The 16,204-nt window shown below is 39.5% G+C and overlaps 1 protein-coding gene across 4 annotated transcripts in view; it reads left to right on the top strand.

Annotated features, from left to right (window-relative positions):
- Nucleotides 1-16,204, top strand: part of Ralgapa2 (Ral GTPase activating protein catalytic subunit alpha 2) — a 269,491-nt gene that overhangs the window by 108,334 nt on the left and 144,953 nt on the right. For all 4 annotated transcript variants that reach the window (XR_009591640.1, XM_060383131.1, XM_060383130.1 and 1 more), the window contains 5 exons: nt 909-999; nt 2,255-2,431; nt 13,244-13,437; nt 14,216-14,314; nt 14,539-14,694. Coding sequence is in view for 3 of the 4 variants with exons in the window: in XM_060383131.1 (XP_060239114.1) it covers nt 909-999; nt 2,255-2,431; nt 13,244-13,437; nt 14,216-14,314; nt 14,539-14,694 (717 nt within the window). In the remaining variant the exon portion in view is untranslated. The remainder of the gene's footprint in view (nt 1-908; nt 1,000-2,254; nt 2,432-13,243; nt 13,438-14,215; nt 14,315-14,538; nt 14,695-16,204) is intronic.

Below are 16,204 nucleotides of genomic sequence, written 5' to 3' on the forward strand. Positions count from 1 at the left end.
ATAATCAGCTCCCTTTCCTGCATGTAGATCTTACTGATTACCAGTCTGTGCTTTCTGCCTTGAGTTCCTGCCTGTCTTTTCTCTTCCACTTCATGTCTGTTACCTTCTTGCATAGCTCTAATGTAACTGTCAGCTGACTAAGCTAACATTTTATTTTATATACCTTTTACAGAGAGTATGTTTGTGTATTGTGCTTATGTGTATTATTTATTTTGTGTAATTTGTATATGATTCAAGCAATCTATATGTTGCTAGACGATACAAGTTACCTCCTGATTTTTTGTTTGTCTGTTTTGTTTTTTTTGAGACAGGATTTCTCTGTGTAACCTTCATTGTCCTGGAACTCACTCTAAAAACCAGGCTGGCCTTAAACTCTCAGAGATACACCTGCCTCTGTCTCCCATGTGCTAGGATTAAAGGTGTGTGCCACCACCACCCAGTGCCTTCTGATTTTTTTAAGCGTTTGTGTGTAACATAAGGTCCAGTGATCACCAGTGTTCAGAAAATTCTGTAGTACATCAACTAGGAGGGTTCTGAGCAGCCCTTGGAAGTCTGGGTGGATTATGTATCATTTGTGCTTAAACATTCATGGGAGCCCAGGCCTCCTGGAGAGCTGTGTGTGCAGTTAACTAGAGAAGCAAATCAAACTTTAAAATAAGCCACTTCCACAGGATTTGGCATCCCTTCTCTGTATATCCCTACAGCTATGTCAGCTGACTTAGAGTTTCCGATCTTAAGAAACAGAAGCTAATTATACTAGTTTGTGAACACATCCTTCAAAAGGAAAATATCATTCAGTGTTTTATTACTCTTATTGCTCCTTTTATTAAAAAATAGGTTAGGAACTTAACAGTTTGGTAAAGTTTCAACTTTCCGGTAATGAAAGCAGCATTTCTTTTTGTCTGAAGATCTTGGTTCGAAGGAGCAGCAGTCCTGCTGAGCTGGATCTGAAGGATGATTTACAACAGACACACGGAAGATGCAGGGAGAGACAGAAGAGTAAGTTCCAGGAAACAGGGTTTGCTCATGCTTGCTGTAGAATGGGCCTGTTTTAGTTTCTTCTCTAAGTGGAGTGTTACGTTGTACGTAGGGATGAGGTGGTTGTGGGGAATAGTTTTGATCTAGGAACTTAGAAATTATGTACTTAATCCAGTTGGTAAAATAGTTTTAGTCAGTTACCTGTACAAGAGGCCTGTCTCTCCATACCTGGGCCTTTCTCCAGGTGAGAGGAACAAGAGGAACTAAGGGGAACAGACAGACCCATAAGGGAAAGCCTCCTTTCCCACAAAGTCCCCACAGAGAAGGAACACAAAGAGGGACACTGAAGTCAGTGGGCAAGTGTGTGAAAATGAAAATCTCACTGGACTCCTGAGACGTTGTCATATGCCACAAAGTCTGGGCCCTGGGCTCTCTTCTCCTGTACTCGGAGGCATGCTGGGCTGGCCCTGGTGCTATGTAATGGAGCTCTTCCTGTGCCCTGCCTTCCCTCTCTGTTGCCTGTAGCTCTGTGGAGGATGCTATCTGAGAGTAAACGGATGGGTCATCTGCTTATTGAGATAACGTTTGTTTTTTTGCAAGTGGATAGAAGCCAGCAGTAGAGACAGCACAGCTGAGGCCCTATCAGCAGCAGAAGGAAAGGGCTGACTGGGCATTGTTAGGAAGTAGTCAGGCGACCTCACACAGCAGAATTGTCTCGGGTTTGTCTTGTGCCCCATTAAATAAGAAACTGCCTAAGTCTTAAAATCTCTGCATAATTACATTGTGACAAATTTAAACTTCTAGTGTTTCAAGGAGAGGATTTCCAGTGTTGCAGATCTGTAGTAGCAGGACACCTCGTTCTGGGATCTGCCCATATGATTGAGCCTGGGGTTAATATTGGGCTTGAAACACTAGAGTGAACATGCAATGCTGTGAAGTCAGTTACCAACTACTGTGTCTCACTGTCTTCTCATGTTATCGATGGATCCTAACGGGAGCTAGGACTTGGTGTAACTTTGGGACGCATGGAATGATTGAGTAAAACAAGACTAGAATACTACTTCATGAAGCCTTTTAATGCCTTGTATTTGGAAGTTCCATGTTTGTTAAGCAGGTGTCTATCAGGGATACTACTGAACCCTATCCAGCTTCTTCATGTTCTGCCCAAACCCCTAAGCAAATCCTGTCAGCTGTGTGTTGTTACTTACATAGAGATAATTTTGAACCTTATCTTCATGTAGCTTCAGTCTCAAACTTTGGTTGCTCTGTGTGCCAGGTGAAAGTACTGGTAGTGACACAGCTGTGGGCTACAGCAATGAGCCAGAACTACCCATGAGTGCATGGCAGAGCTGTGAAGAGGACCCGGAGCTAAGTACTCCCACGGATGCTGTGGCTGACTCTGATGCCCGCCATTGGTTACAGCTGAGCCCTGCTGATGCTTCAAACTTAGCAGGTAATTGTTGCAGCTCTAGTTGCCTGCTTACAATTGCGTATGAATTCGTAGGAGTCTTGGATGGAAAGGGCATGGAAACTGGGCAGATGTAGAAGGAAGCCTGCCACTGCCATGCTCATGACCACTGTCTACCATTGGAAGAAGTGATGGTACCCATTACCAAGGCCTTGGAGGCAGACAATAAGTTCTTTTGTTTTTGATTTTAGTTTACAGGTACCACACATGTAGAATGAGGAGATTGGCTTTCTTATTACAAAATTACTAAAATTTTTAGTTATCATAAAAGGTTTGACATACACAATATAAAGTTAAGGCATATGTGAAATAATGAATCATCGTAATAAAGAACAACAGTGGGCTATTGCTACCTAACTTAAGATCTAGAAGAATGCTGGGATCACATCTGCTATCTTCTGCCAGCAGCCTGCAATGCTGGCCCCATTAAAAGAAAAAAAATTCCTGTAACTGAGGAGATGTCCCAGTGGATAAGAGTTCTCATTGTGACAGTGTGAGGGCCTGTGTCTGAATCTCCAGAACCCATGTAAAAAGCTGAGTAGGCAGGATTTAGCTCCAAGGAAATCCAACCTTACACTGACGATGCCCACAGAAAATAGTGTTCATCTGGAAACATCAAGAAGCAGCACCAGGGAAGGTCAGGGAACAGATGACAGGTATTTGGAGATAATTGGAGCTGAGTCCTCAGCCACCTCATCTTTGGTAGTTTTTAAATGCTTTGCTGAGAAGCATATATATAAAACTAGGAATGTGACAGTATTTAAAATAAACATGAAGATCTGTCAAAAGAATAAAGCTTCTTACCCCACCTTCTGGGGTACCTGCTGCCTTCAAAGAGAAGCAGTGTATCTTCTAGAGAAGATTTTGCCTGTGTTTGTTGTATGTGATTGGCTGTAGGCAGAGTGTTATGGTCGTGTTGGGTGAGACAGTGTTAGCAGGTATGTAATGGGTTTGTCTCCTCTTTTCCCTTGTTCATGTACTTTGTAATGTCAGTGTTTATATGACTATGACCTTGACTTGCTTTTCCTTAGTAAAGAAGTTATTAATTGAAAAAAAGAAACAAAAACTTAGTGTAACTCCACAGGCCTTTAACTTTAGCTTTGTGGGCAGAGAGAGACAGGTGGGTCCTGGAACTCACTCACAGCAGAAAAGGCAAGCTTCATTCAGGGAAAGGCTCAGTTTTAAGGGATTAAAATAGAGAATGATAAAAAAAAAAAAAATAGAGAATGATAAAGGAACACACCAAACTTCTGGCTTCTTCATGAATGCACATAGGCATGTGTTCTCCCTCACACATACATATAGCACCCATACCACATATGTCCAAATAAATAAACAAATAGCTATAATAATTCCCACTGGGCATGATGGCCCACACCTGTAATCCCAGCACTTAGGATGGGAGCCGGGAAGTACATAGGAAATAAAAGCCCATTTTTAAATGCTAAAAATCACGCAAAAGTACAAATAAAGGCTAAAATTTCATTTCAAATGATTTTTCTTAATCAAGCAAAGTTTTTAATTTTCATTATGGTATAAAACCTAAATTTACCAAAGTATCTGATATTTTTGGAATTCCTTGGAATTATAACCTTAAAGTGTCATACAATCAGCACAAAAGGTATTGGTAAAATTCTTTATATAATAGGTAATGATATTGATGTAAATACTGTAAACTTCTAAAGGGTTTAAGAATTCTAATTCTGTATGGAATGCAGACTAAATCTCCCCATTTCTGTTTTGTGAGACCCAGAGAAGTCATGCCATCCCCCTAAAAAATAAAAGTAAGTGCCCAAGATGAGATTGGCTGTATGGTTTCTACACTCCCCATGGTATCGCAGCTAGAATAACAGCTGTAAAGCTTTTTGAGGGCTGTTAATGCACTTACTTAGGGCCAGTATATAAGAGTCTCACCATGATGGTGGATGATCTAGTACTGATTCTTACTTGAATGTTCTTAAAGATAAACCAGATGCAATTATTTTTATTGCAGGGAAAGAAAATTGGATGAGTGCTTCTTTTGTTAGTCCTTGGGAAAGATTAGTTTTGATCTATTTCAGAGTATGCATTTGACTACTTAGTATAGCGAGCTGTGTAACTCTGTATGCGGTACCATGTTGCGATTAACTCCTCCAAAAACTTTCTTCTTCTTTGAAATGCTAAAGTGGAGAACCAGTACACATAGTTCAAGAGTTCATCCTGTCAGTTGCGGAAAGGACAAATTGTAATATGATGAGGCTTAAGGATTATCACAGTTCTGAACCTAACTTTCTGTTCTTAAGAGAACAATTTCTTCATAAAAAAAAAAAAAGAAAAGAAAAGAAACTCTTGTTAACCTGATTTTTTTAGAGATGCAGAAAGAACAAGCCATGTATCTGATAGGACTTAGGCTAGTGGCTCAGTGACAGCATTTGCCTCGTTGCTAAGAATGAAGAAGTTGGGGCAGCTAATAGGCTGCTTTCGTAGTTGCTTGCTGTTTAAATCATTTCACGTAACTGAAAACAATGACTAAGTTTATTATGCGTTGTTCTAAAATATACCCGGGCTATGTTTGATCAGGTATATTAATATATATAAATAAAATGGTGATAATTAGGAGAAGAGTTTGTTTTACTTGTCCCTAAACACAGGAGCCACCCAGGGAATCTTCAGGTTCAGTCAAGAAGTAGAGGAAGAAAATATGGGGACCAAGCTCTGTTGTCTTTTCATCTGGAAAAACAAAACAAGGCAGAGTGAGCAGGCTGCTGTAAGTGACCTCAGTAGACTGTCTAGTTAGAAATAGAATCCCTACCTTACAATGTGCCTGAAGTCAGTTCCATGGGTATAGAATTCTTAAATATGAAAAGGAAACTTTAAAAAAACACTTGGAAAAAATGTCTTTTAAGAAATAAAAGAGAGAAAGAGAGATGAGGGCAAAGGGACCCTGCCTATGATCTTGGGCTAGAGAGTGTTTCTCAAATGAGAAAGGAAGACAAGCAACAAAAAGCTAACCCTAAGAAAGTGGCAGTGGTCTTTGGTTGAAGACTCAGTCTTTTTTGAGGACCAAGGACCATGCATGGAGATAACCTAAAACCCATGCACAGATGTAGCCCATGGCAGTTCAGGCTCCCAAGTGGGTTTCCTAGTAAGGGGAACAGGGGCTGTCTCTGACATGAACTCAGTGGCTGGCTCTTTGATCACCTCTCCCTGAGGTGATAGGCTAGGGTCAGATGGAAGGGGAGGAGGACCTCCCCTGTTAGTAGACTAGGGAAGGGGCATGGGAGGAGTAGGAGGAGGGAGGGGGCTACAGCTGGGATACAAAGTGAATAAATTGTAATAATTAAAAAAAGAAAGAGGCAATAGTTCAACTTCAGCAGAGAAATCAAAGAAAGTTTAAAAATTCTTTAACTAATTATGATCCTAAAAGACAAAGCCCAACTTTGATGATCATTCCTTTCCAGGTTCCTATCAGGTTTAAGATAAGATTTGATAGGAGACAGCCCAAGTCTTGCTTTGGGGGACAGGGGGAGCAGTGTCTTCTGATGGATTGCGAGCTCCAGTTGGGAGGGCAGAATCTCTGTTGAGTGCACAGAATACTCCTGACTCCCACGACAGTGTCGGTAAGACAGGTCCTTAGTAAATAACCCAAACCAATGAACAATATACTTTAAGCTTCAGATTACTATTTAGCTAAAAGTATTAATTAAAATTTAACCTTAAAATCATCAGTTAATGTAGTTTCAGATCTTTTATTTAGTATATTTATTACTGACCTATATAGGAAATTCTTTTAATTACAGTTGCAGGTGTGAATTGAACACTGTTCTCCTACATTGAATTTGATTTTTAGAGACAGTTTGTCAGTGCACACATTATTGGTATTTTACCATCCTCTGATATGCCTGTCCATCATGAAATAATATAAAGTCAAATAATAGTGAAGGCTACAGTAGCATGTGTAAACCACCTTCTAGAGTCTTTAAATTGAGACTAAACAGTAATGAAATCAGATGAAGAAAGTTAAGCTCCTATGGCACAAAATGCCAGCTTCTACCCCAGTCTTCTGATCCCAGAGCTGGTCCCCTGGCTTTTCTGTTTCTACAAGTCAGTTGTTAAACAAGAGTCTGAGTGGTGATACCGTTTATTTTTAAAAGAAAAAGTTGTCTTTACTCAAACTCTGCCAACTCTACATAAAATTGCAGCTAAATGAATTGGCCCTTTGGTAATAAGTTTCTATTTGCCAGTTAAAAATCTGTTCAATAATTTCAACTTCCTGAATTTTATATTTCTGTTATAATCATGAATGTATTTGGAGAAAGATGATAAAATTTTACATTTGTGTAAGAGTTCATACTTTAATAATTTTAAAAGCCTTTATAACATTTAGAAATAGTGAAACAAAAAGATACAGGCCACTGATGAAAACAAAGCAAATATCTGATATTTTGGAGGTGAACATGGAATTTTCTAAAATCTCTTAAATCCCTCTTTTTAATCAAGCGTTCCTTCATTGAGGACCCGTCTACACGTAAAATGTCAGCATCTGTTCTGGAACTCGTGCCACCAGCCGGATAATTTTGGGCAAAAACACTTTAGCTCATTAAAATCTTCACAGTAATGTTGAGAAAAATGAACACAGCCACTCGAAAACCTTCTAAAGAACTCACATATTTTGATAGCGGGTGATGTTGCCTGCGATTTTAATCTCTGAGACAACAGTGGTTCCTGTATGCACAGCAGGTTGAGACAGATTTTCTATGTAGATCTTTAAAGCTGAGGGTCTGTTGGTTGGTGGAGGCACATCAGTACAAGTGGTGAGTGGGTACAGCCTGCATGCATGCAGAGGTGTCGCTTCAGGGCGCCAGTGTCACCGGGATGCTGGGGCTGAGCTCACTCTGTGTGGCTGCATTCTTAAAGTTGGGGAATTAGGATGAAGCAAAGCTATGAATCGCCTGATTTTCATACCTACCACTAAGGAATTGAAGCAATGGCAGTCTTATTGAGAGAAATAAATGCCATAGCATGCTCCTAGTTCCGCCTTGAGGGCTTGTGTTGAGTCGTAAGCATTCATTAACGCTTCCTCATGTCTTTGCAGACAGCAGCTCCTTGGCACTGTACTTGATTTTACAGGAGGAGTATCTTCTGAGACATTATAAAAGTCAGAAAAAGAAGAGGACCCATGATTAGTCTTTACCCTCTGTGCCTTCAGTTTTCCAGACATGGTCTGAAGGAATTCTGGTTCAGATGTCTGTACACGTTCTATGTCTTCTCCAAGGAGTATATGGTGTTCCTCTGGAGGGAATAGACTCGTTTTCCCCTAAGAAGCATCAATGCTCCTGAGGATAGCCTTCCCATGACACCCCCTGTCATCCTTGCTGAATCTTTTCTCTCAGTGTCTGGGGAGCTTTGCATCAATAGCATAAGAAACAGTTGGATCCATCTTGGACCTGCTTTCTCCTTTTCAGACTCATTCCTCTGGCTCCTTGGCAGCCTTCTTAGGGTCCTCAGATGCCTCAGATACAGAGATGCACTACATTTTTTTTTTTTAGATTAAGCCTTTAAAAAGGCAGAAATTAGTCCATCTTTATTTGTATGAGGTAAATGGTAGACTAATTTTAGAATAATTATGTAAATAAGAATGAATACTATATGACAATAGAGAGAGAAAATACTTTCAGAAATGGGAAAACTCATTAAATTCTCACCAAATACTCAAATGAGAAGCAGAGTAAAGATGGCTTAAACAAAGAGCATAAAGATTTAGGAATAAGGCAAACACATTAGCTACCACAGTAAGTAGGAACGAGTGCCTTAAAGCAGAGAAGACCACTGGTATAGTTCTGTGTAGCCAGCTGGGTAAAATTTAAAGCAGAAATTATCAGCAGTAGCAATAATTCTACATTTATATGAACTTGCCAGCCACAAGATATATGAAGCAAGATTTGAAAAAAGACATGAGAAACTACTGATAAAACATAGTCCCAGGAAGAAATCTTAATATAAACTGCCATTAACTGATAAGTTAAGCAAAAAGAAAACTACTAATCAGAATAAACAAAGCATAATACAATTAGTTCAGCTGAGTGGCCATGCACATGTCATATGTGTGTATTTGGCAGACATGTATAGTTTTTAATTTAACAGCTTAGAAAGCACACAGCACGTAAACCAGTTGGTCAGTTTGTATCAACAGAGATGCCTGGTTTGTACCATAACACATTTGTGATTATGATGAAAAAAGTAAGAGTAACAAAAAATTTTTAAAGGAAAATGAGATACTAAAAACCACAAAAGTGTATGTTATAATCTCTAGAATGTAGCTGAACTCTCTTATGAAGGACAAAATATGACCTACTGTACATGTATGTAAGTAGATTAAAAGGAAACTAAGTCCCAAAATTAAAGGAAAATTGCATAATACCATAGAATTGTGAACTGAAAAGCTAGTAAAACTTCGAGATTACATGAGTGTACTAGAAAGTGAAAAAAACAAAAACACAAAAGAGGCAACAGCCTAAAACAACCTTTATAAATAACAAAGCTAGATAAATAGGCAAGATGGATCAAAGAAACAGTATGTGGGAAAACACAAATACATGGACAATATGATCATTTAGATAATATCATGTAATTTGAATAAATTTATAAAAACAAGGGATTATTCCTAGCTGTACTTAACTGCAAACTGAAACACTCTTTTCCAACTTGTTCCATAGAAAAAGAAAGCTCTCTGCCCTCTTCCTATCTACCTGTGCTACTTTGATAACAAATCCAAACAAAAATCAGTATGATAAAAGCAAAGTTAGAGACCATTTTAGTAAAATAGGCATATAAGCAAAATGTCCTAAATGAAACATTAACAAAGGGAATAAAAACAATAGAAAAGTATGTGTCAGAAGAGAAATGATCCTCCCCCATAAAAACAGTGTCTTAGTTTTACTTCCTATGGCTGTAATTTAAATACCCTTAAAAGCAAGTTGGAGGAAACAGTTTATTTTAGCTCATAGTGGGGAATTCAAGGCAGCAGGAACTTGAAACAGTCATACTGCACCCACAGTCAAGAGCAGAGAGCAATAAATAAATGGACGAATGCCTGAATTTAGATCACTTTTGCCTTTCTTATGCAGCCCCGGACACAAGCCTCAGAAATGGTACACCCACAGTGAGGCTGTCTTTCAACTTCTGTTACTATAATTAAGACAAGCTCTCCAACAGATATACCCACAGGCCAACTCAGTTTAGTCAGGCCCTCACTGAGACTCTCTTTCCAAGTGATTATAGATTGTATCAGATTGACCTATAAAGTTAACTGTCACAGATATTTACTTTGAGAAAAACAACAGTTCCCAGCTGAGGAACAGTCAATTAAGTATCTGACCGTTACTCCTTGAAACTCTGAAGCCAAAAACATAAAAGCCTAAGAAACGACAGCAGTCTAGTGAAGGGTATGTGAGAAATCCTGTTCCTATTTGCCGTTATTGTTGCAACAGGAGGAAAAAAAAAATAAGTAAAAACCAAGGAATGCTGCAGGATGCAGAGGGTGGCTTACTTGGTGGGTAAGGTGCTTGCTGTCAGAGTGTGAGGACCTGAGTTTGAATCCCCACAACCCAACAAGTTTGGTGGTGTTACCTGTAATCTGTTTGCTCCTATGAGGAGCTCGAGACAAGACTAGCTCATAGGCTGGTGTATGCAGTGAGCAAGAGACACTGCCCCATACAAGGTGGAAAGCAAAGACCAGTACTCCAAAGTTGTATTCTGGAGCCACACCCAGACTGTGACATGCTTGTGCCTAAACACACACACACACACACACACACACACACACACACACACATTCACACTCACACTCTTTTTAATTGTAAATAAGCTTGGACAGTAATACTACATTTGTACTGGCTTGTTAATTGTAATAAACTAGTATGAGAAGCTGGCAATTGAGAAACTAGTGGACTGTATGGATTTTCTATTTGCATTTTTTATAAATCCCAACAGTTTCTAATTTTAATACCTGTTTTTCAGAAAATAACATGAGGGACAGATTGTTAAATAAAAATATATTAAGACTAAGCAAAAAATTAGGAGTTAGAGAGATGGCTCAAAGTTAAGAGCATGTGCTGTTCTTCTAGAGGACCCTGGTTCCATTCCTAGCACCCATGTGGTGGCTCACAGCCATCTGTCCTTCCAGTCCCCGGGGTTCCAGTGCCTTCTGACCTTCTTGAACACCAGGTTTACACAGGATATATGTATATACATGCAGCAAAACATTCATAAACACAAGATAAATAAATCTTTAAAAAATGTAAAATAAGAAAATAAAATGAGTAGCCTTTACAAATAAGGTAAAGCTGGCTGTGGTGTCCTATCCTTTAATTCCAGCAGTGGAATGGACGGGTGAGAAGGGGTTGCTGAGCTTTTATACAGAGAGAGAGAGAACTTTGGGCAGTCTCCAGAGTGGGAGGTTGAAAACCAGAATGAAAACTCTGGATTGCTAAAGGTTTGGAGACTGTTCCTCTCTATGGGTGTAGTTCAGAGAGAGGCAGAACTGTAAAAAGAGGGTTTCACTGCCCAAAGAAATTCAGAAGCATGAGAAGTGAGGAAATATTGTGTGATGTGTTTGCTGTTAGCTACTGATTATTCTATAAAGAGTGTAGGAGAAAGCTTCTTGCTATGAGCACTGCAGCACGCAAGTGCCTTCCATGTGTTTCTGTCACTCGAAGAAGAAGGAGGAGGAAAAGGAAAGAAAAAAGGAAGAAGGAAGAAAGAAGAAAAGAAAGAAGAAAAAGAAGAAAGAAGAAGGAAGGAAAATTTGTGGCCTGGCAAGATGCTCAGTGGGTAAAGACACTTCCTAGCAAGCCTAATGATGTGAGTTTGATCATCAGGACCTATGTATATGTAAGAGGAGAGAACCAACTTCTAAGAGTTGTCTTTTGACCTCTGTACATCATAGCTTGTGCATGCACACATACATAAATATATAAATAAATAAAAGTCACCAAAAAAAAAAACAATTTAAGGGGCCAACAAGGAAAGTCACTTTCTACCAAGCCAAAAGACCCGAGTTAGATTCCTAAGACTCATGTGGTAGAAGGAGAGGACTGACTCCTGCAAACCTATCGCCCTTAGAGTTTCATGGTTGCCTGTTACCACGGTGCATGTACATGCCCACACCCACTTCCTCCAAATTTCACAGACAAAAAATAAAATGATTTTAGGAAGTGTGAGAGTTGGTCAGTTAGGTCTTCTCCAGCCTTTAGCCACCCAAAGCAAGAGGCTTCCAAAGAGCAAACTTCTGTATCTTTGGTGGTGCCTGTATGTCATTGAATTTATTAGACATTTGTTTCAGAGTATGAAACTCTTCACTTCATGATTACCTGTGTATTGGAAGATGATGTGCTTGGGCTTTGGACTGCTAACGCTATCCCTCTTCCAAGGTCCTTTGCCCACACAGGCTCTGATAAGCTCCCCACACTACAACACTGTCCACTTGCTCACTTTGTCCAGGCATGAATCACATGCTACTGCATGCTTAATGTATTTAACTGACTAGGGAAATGCCAATGAAAACCTCAGCTAGATACCACCCCTTCCCTAGTAGAATGGACATAGAGCGGAAACTATCATAATGAAGTCCTAGTGAGGATGAGGAACCGAGCCTTGTCCTGGTTATGGGCGGATGCATGGTGTCCGTTACATGACCGCATGAATTCCTTAGACCTAAGGGGGAGAAGCTTTCTTGTATGCAAATTCTATGCCCAATAAACTATCAAGACCAATACAAATGTCTCTACCCTGAGACTTTGGAGTGCCTACTGTTGTGGTACAAGGGACACTTTTGGGCACGACTCAGAGTGATGCTGACTGTACTGGTTCATGGAAATGCCACTTCAGAAAATGGTCTCAGACTCTCTTCTTCGCTTGAGCATGTGCAGAACATGCGCTTGTGATACAATTCGGGATCTCACTCTAGTTACTTACCAAAGAGAAATGTCAATGTATGTTCACAGAAGCACACCTGCATGTGAATGTTCCTGGCAGTTTTATTCCTAGCTGCTTAAAATAGGAAGCAATCTGAATGTTCTTCACCAGTGAAGAGATGAACTATGTTGTCTCTCAAAGTGGAATGTTAATCAGTGTCAGAGGGAGCAGACTCCTACCATACACACTCTTATGAGTGATTCTCGGATGTGTTCTGCTAAGTAAAAGAAACCGGGTAGAAAGGCTAATTACTAGAATTCAATTTCTATTAGGTAGTGGAAGAGGCGGAGCAGTGGGGACAGAACACAGCACAGCGGTTATGAAATGCTTATGGTAAGGAATGGGGCTGTGAAAAGGGTGTGCTTCCGACTGATGGAACCGAGCCTTGTCCTGGTTATGGGCGGATGCATGGTGTCCGTTACATGACCGCATGAATTCCTTAGACCTAAGGGGGAGAAGCTTTCTTGTATGCAAATTCTATGCCCAATAAACTATCAAGACCAATGCAAATGTCTCTACCCTGAGACTTTGGAGTGCCTACTGTTGTGGTACCCACCCAACTCAAAGTCTTCTCATCTTGCCTGCTTCATAAGACCCTTCACACCATCACCCCAGGTGTACATTGTTTCTTGTTGGGCTTTCAGTTTGAAAGAATCAAGTGTTTGACCTTTTAAAACGGACTCATTTTTTTTTCTGTTCTATCAAATTCTGCGCCATTTTTAAAATCTTAATTACTAAGAATTCCTAAAATTTTAGCACAGGTAATTTGCAATAAGACTGAAAAGCTGTGATGATAAAATCAAGATCACGTTGGCAGAGTGACTTCCACACTTCTCTCCACAGAGAGCAGAGAGTGCCTTGCAGACGACTGTAGCATCATTGCTGGAGGGAGCCTTACTGGCTGGCACCCAGACTCCGCTGCCGTGCTGTGGCGAAGAGTCTTGGGAATCCTCGGGGATGTGAATAATATCCAGTCACCGAAGATCCATGCCAAGGTTTTTTGCTATCTCTATGAACTGTGGTACAAACTGGCCAAGGTGTGTTACGCTTTTACCTCTTAAAAACAGTAATCCAGAGAAATTAACATACATCATTTAATATACAAACTAGTGACTGTGTTCTGAAATGCAAGCATTTAGATGAAGCACATTTGATTGCTCAAGAGTAAATCATAATATATATAGTTTTAATACTTTACTAAATGCCTTAGAGTTATTTCATTTAGTACAAAACTATATTAGTAAAAGATATTAAAATAGGATAATATGTGATTTCATTATTCATTTTAGTTAAGTGATACTATTGTGAGTGTACAAAGTTGGGGAAAATACAGAAAAGCATGAAGAAGATATTTATATGCCTATTTTATAGAAAAACCAATATTAATATGTAAAACATTTATTTCCATAGATAAAAAACATTTTATAAAACTAAGCTTTTAGAATATGTACAGTTTTGATACTAAATATATATTTTCTATCATTAAATATTTTTCTAAAACATGATGTATATTTACATAGCATGATATATGAAATCATTTCTTATCATTTGTTGTTCGGGACCTCCCTAGGAATTCACATGGTTGAAAAGCAGTATCATTCTTTTGTGTTTAAAGCTTTGGCTACATGTAGTAAGCCAGACACACTTTAAAAGGACAAGAAATCTCATGATAAAAGAAAAATCTGTAAATACTACATATTTCTCATTCCTCATGAAAAAAAAAAAGGAAACAGTTTCTTGGCTATACAAGACAGTATTGCTGTATGGTTCTAAGAAGTAGAATGTTACCTTGCTTAACCTTCTCTTTTGAACTAGATACGAGATAACCTAGCAGTAAGCTTGGATAACCAGTCGTCTCCCTCGCCTCCACTCCTGATTCCACCACTCAGAATGTTTGCATCATGGCTATTTAAGGCAAGTGTTTATTCTTTTATTGCAATTTCCTCTTCCTGTCTGAAATTGAGTTTAAAAACTATAATTGCCCAAGACTGCATGTTTTGAAGACAGGCTGGGTCTTACTACAGCCAGCGCATCCCATATCTCCAAACAAGTCTTCAGGAAAACTGAGAAGTAAATGAAATGTTGAAATGCTCTGCATCTGGACTTGATTTAATCTAGAAACATCATCTCCTTGGCAGGCTACTACTCTGCCAAATGAATACAAGGAAGGCAAGCTGCAAGCCTACAAACTGATCTGCGCCATGATGACCAGACGCCAGGATGTTCTGCCAAACTCGGATTTCCTGGTGCATTTTTACCTTGTGATGCACCTGGGATTAACCAGCGAGGACCAGGTATCCTGTGACTCCTTTATCATGGTGTACCACAACGGGAAACTGCTTGTCACACTTTATATGTACCAGGGCTTTTGAAAATATACCAGAAAGGCCGAAATCCTCAGTGGCTTCCACTCTTTACACATAGGTCTTCAAAAATGTGATCAGGCTTATCACATTCTTGCTTCTTCCCCCACTGACTCTGCGTACACCAACTAAATCTGAATTTTATTCTGCAACCCATGTGATCCAGTCTCTGCCTTTGTTGTCAATTTCACAGTACCATCTCAGCCTGTTTTCCTGTGTGGTTCTGGCCAATTTAAAAATACTTGGAGATTAGTGTTTTAGTAGTTGGATTCTTTTTATGAGGTACAGTTTCTTGTGAATTAAAGCTCTTAGTATGATATATTTCTTCCAAAGAAATAGAAGTTTTGGTAGAAACAAAAAGGCACAAGTCTTTCGTGAATGCTCTTTGTAGATCCTGGATTTAGGGTTATAGGATGTGGCCAGCACGTGGTCTGCTCCCTTGGGAAGTCCCCTAGCACTTGAGAGGGACAAGAGGAGTGATGCAGCTAGGCCTGTGGACTTTTGAAAACTGTTCTCATTATAGTCACTTATTTCTTTTGTGTGTGTGTGGGGGGGTGGGCCCATGAGTGCCACAGCTCAAGCAAGGAGGTCAGAGGACAATTTGCAGCAGTCAAGTCTCCTGCCATTTGGTTCCAGGGAATTACACTCCAGATTGGGGCAAGCCTGGCATTTGTTTGTTTGTTTTTCTTCAGAATGTAGTTGAGTCTTTAGAATGTTCTTGGAGTGCTTGAGAAGTGCTCCCCATGTTCTCTGGTTCCCTGCTACAAACTTTGAGCTGTAATTGCTGAGCCATTACCATACTGTCCTGCTGAGTTGTTCTGGTCATGTTTACTCCGAGCAACATTAGAACACATTGATAATAGGAGCCGAGCTTGGAGCATAGCTTCATTAAATTTTTTAAAATAGATGTTAGGTAACAACATTCTCTACTTAACTATTCCCAGCTGCCCCTATAGGTAGGAAGAAGCATCTCCTACAGAATGATGCCATGCATGGCATATGGAAAATTAAGGGGTAGCAACAGGAAAGAACAACTTGGAATGTAGTACTGGGCTCCCTCTGTGTAGGAGCCAAAATAGGAAAGTTGACTTAGCAACACTATGTTAAAGGAGAGATTTTTCATTGAAAATGTATTTGGAAATATTGATCAACTGTAGAATTTCCTGATATAATAAAAATAAATCCATTATCAGCACAAAGCAGTAGTTCTTAGAGTGAGTATGTTAGGAAGTCCCACAAAGGAGTGAGTTTAAAGTGGTATTTCTGTTTGAAGATGCACTGGTGTGAAGAGAAAACAATAAAGCATGAAGTAAGGATGGCAGTGTTAAACTCACGGTAGGGTATGTTTTCATGAAGTGTTTTAAAAATATCTTACATTCAGGAAAGGTGTTGAAATTATATACTTAAAATTGTCTTCACATTTTTAATGTACATCATGTTT

The sequence above is a fragment of the Meriones unguiculatus genome, chromosome 4, assembly GCF_030254825.1.
Source record: "Meriones unguiculatus strain TT.TT164.6M chromosome 4, Bangor_MerUng_6.1, whole genome shotgun sequence".
NCBI lineage: Eukaryota > Metazoa > Chordata > Mammalia > Rodentia > Muridae > Meriones > Meriones unguiculatus.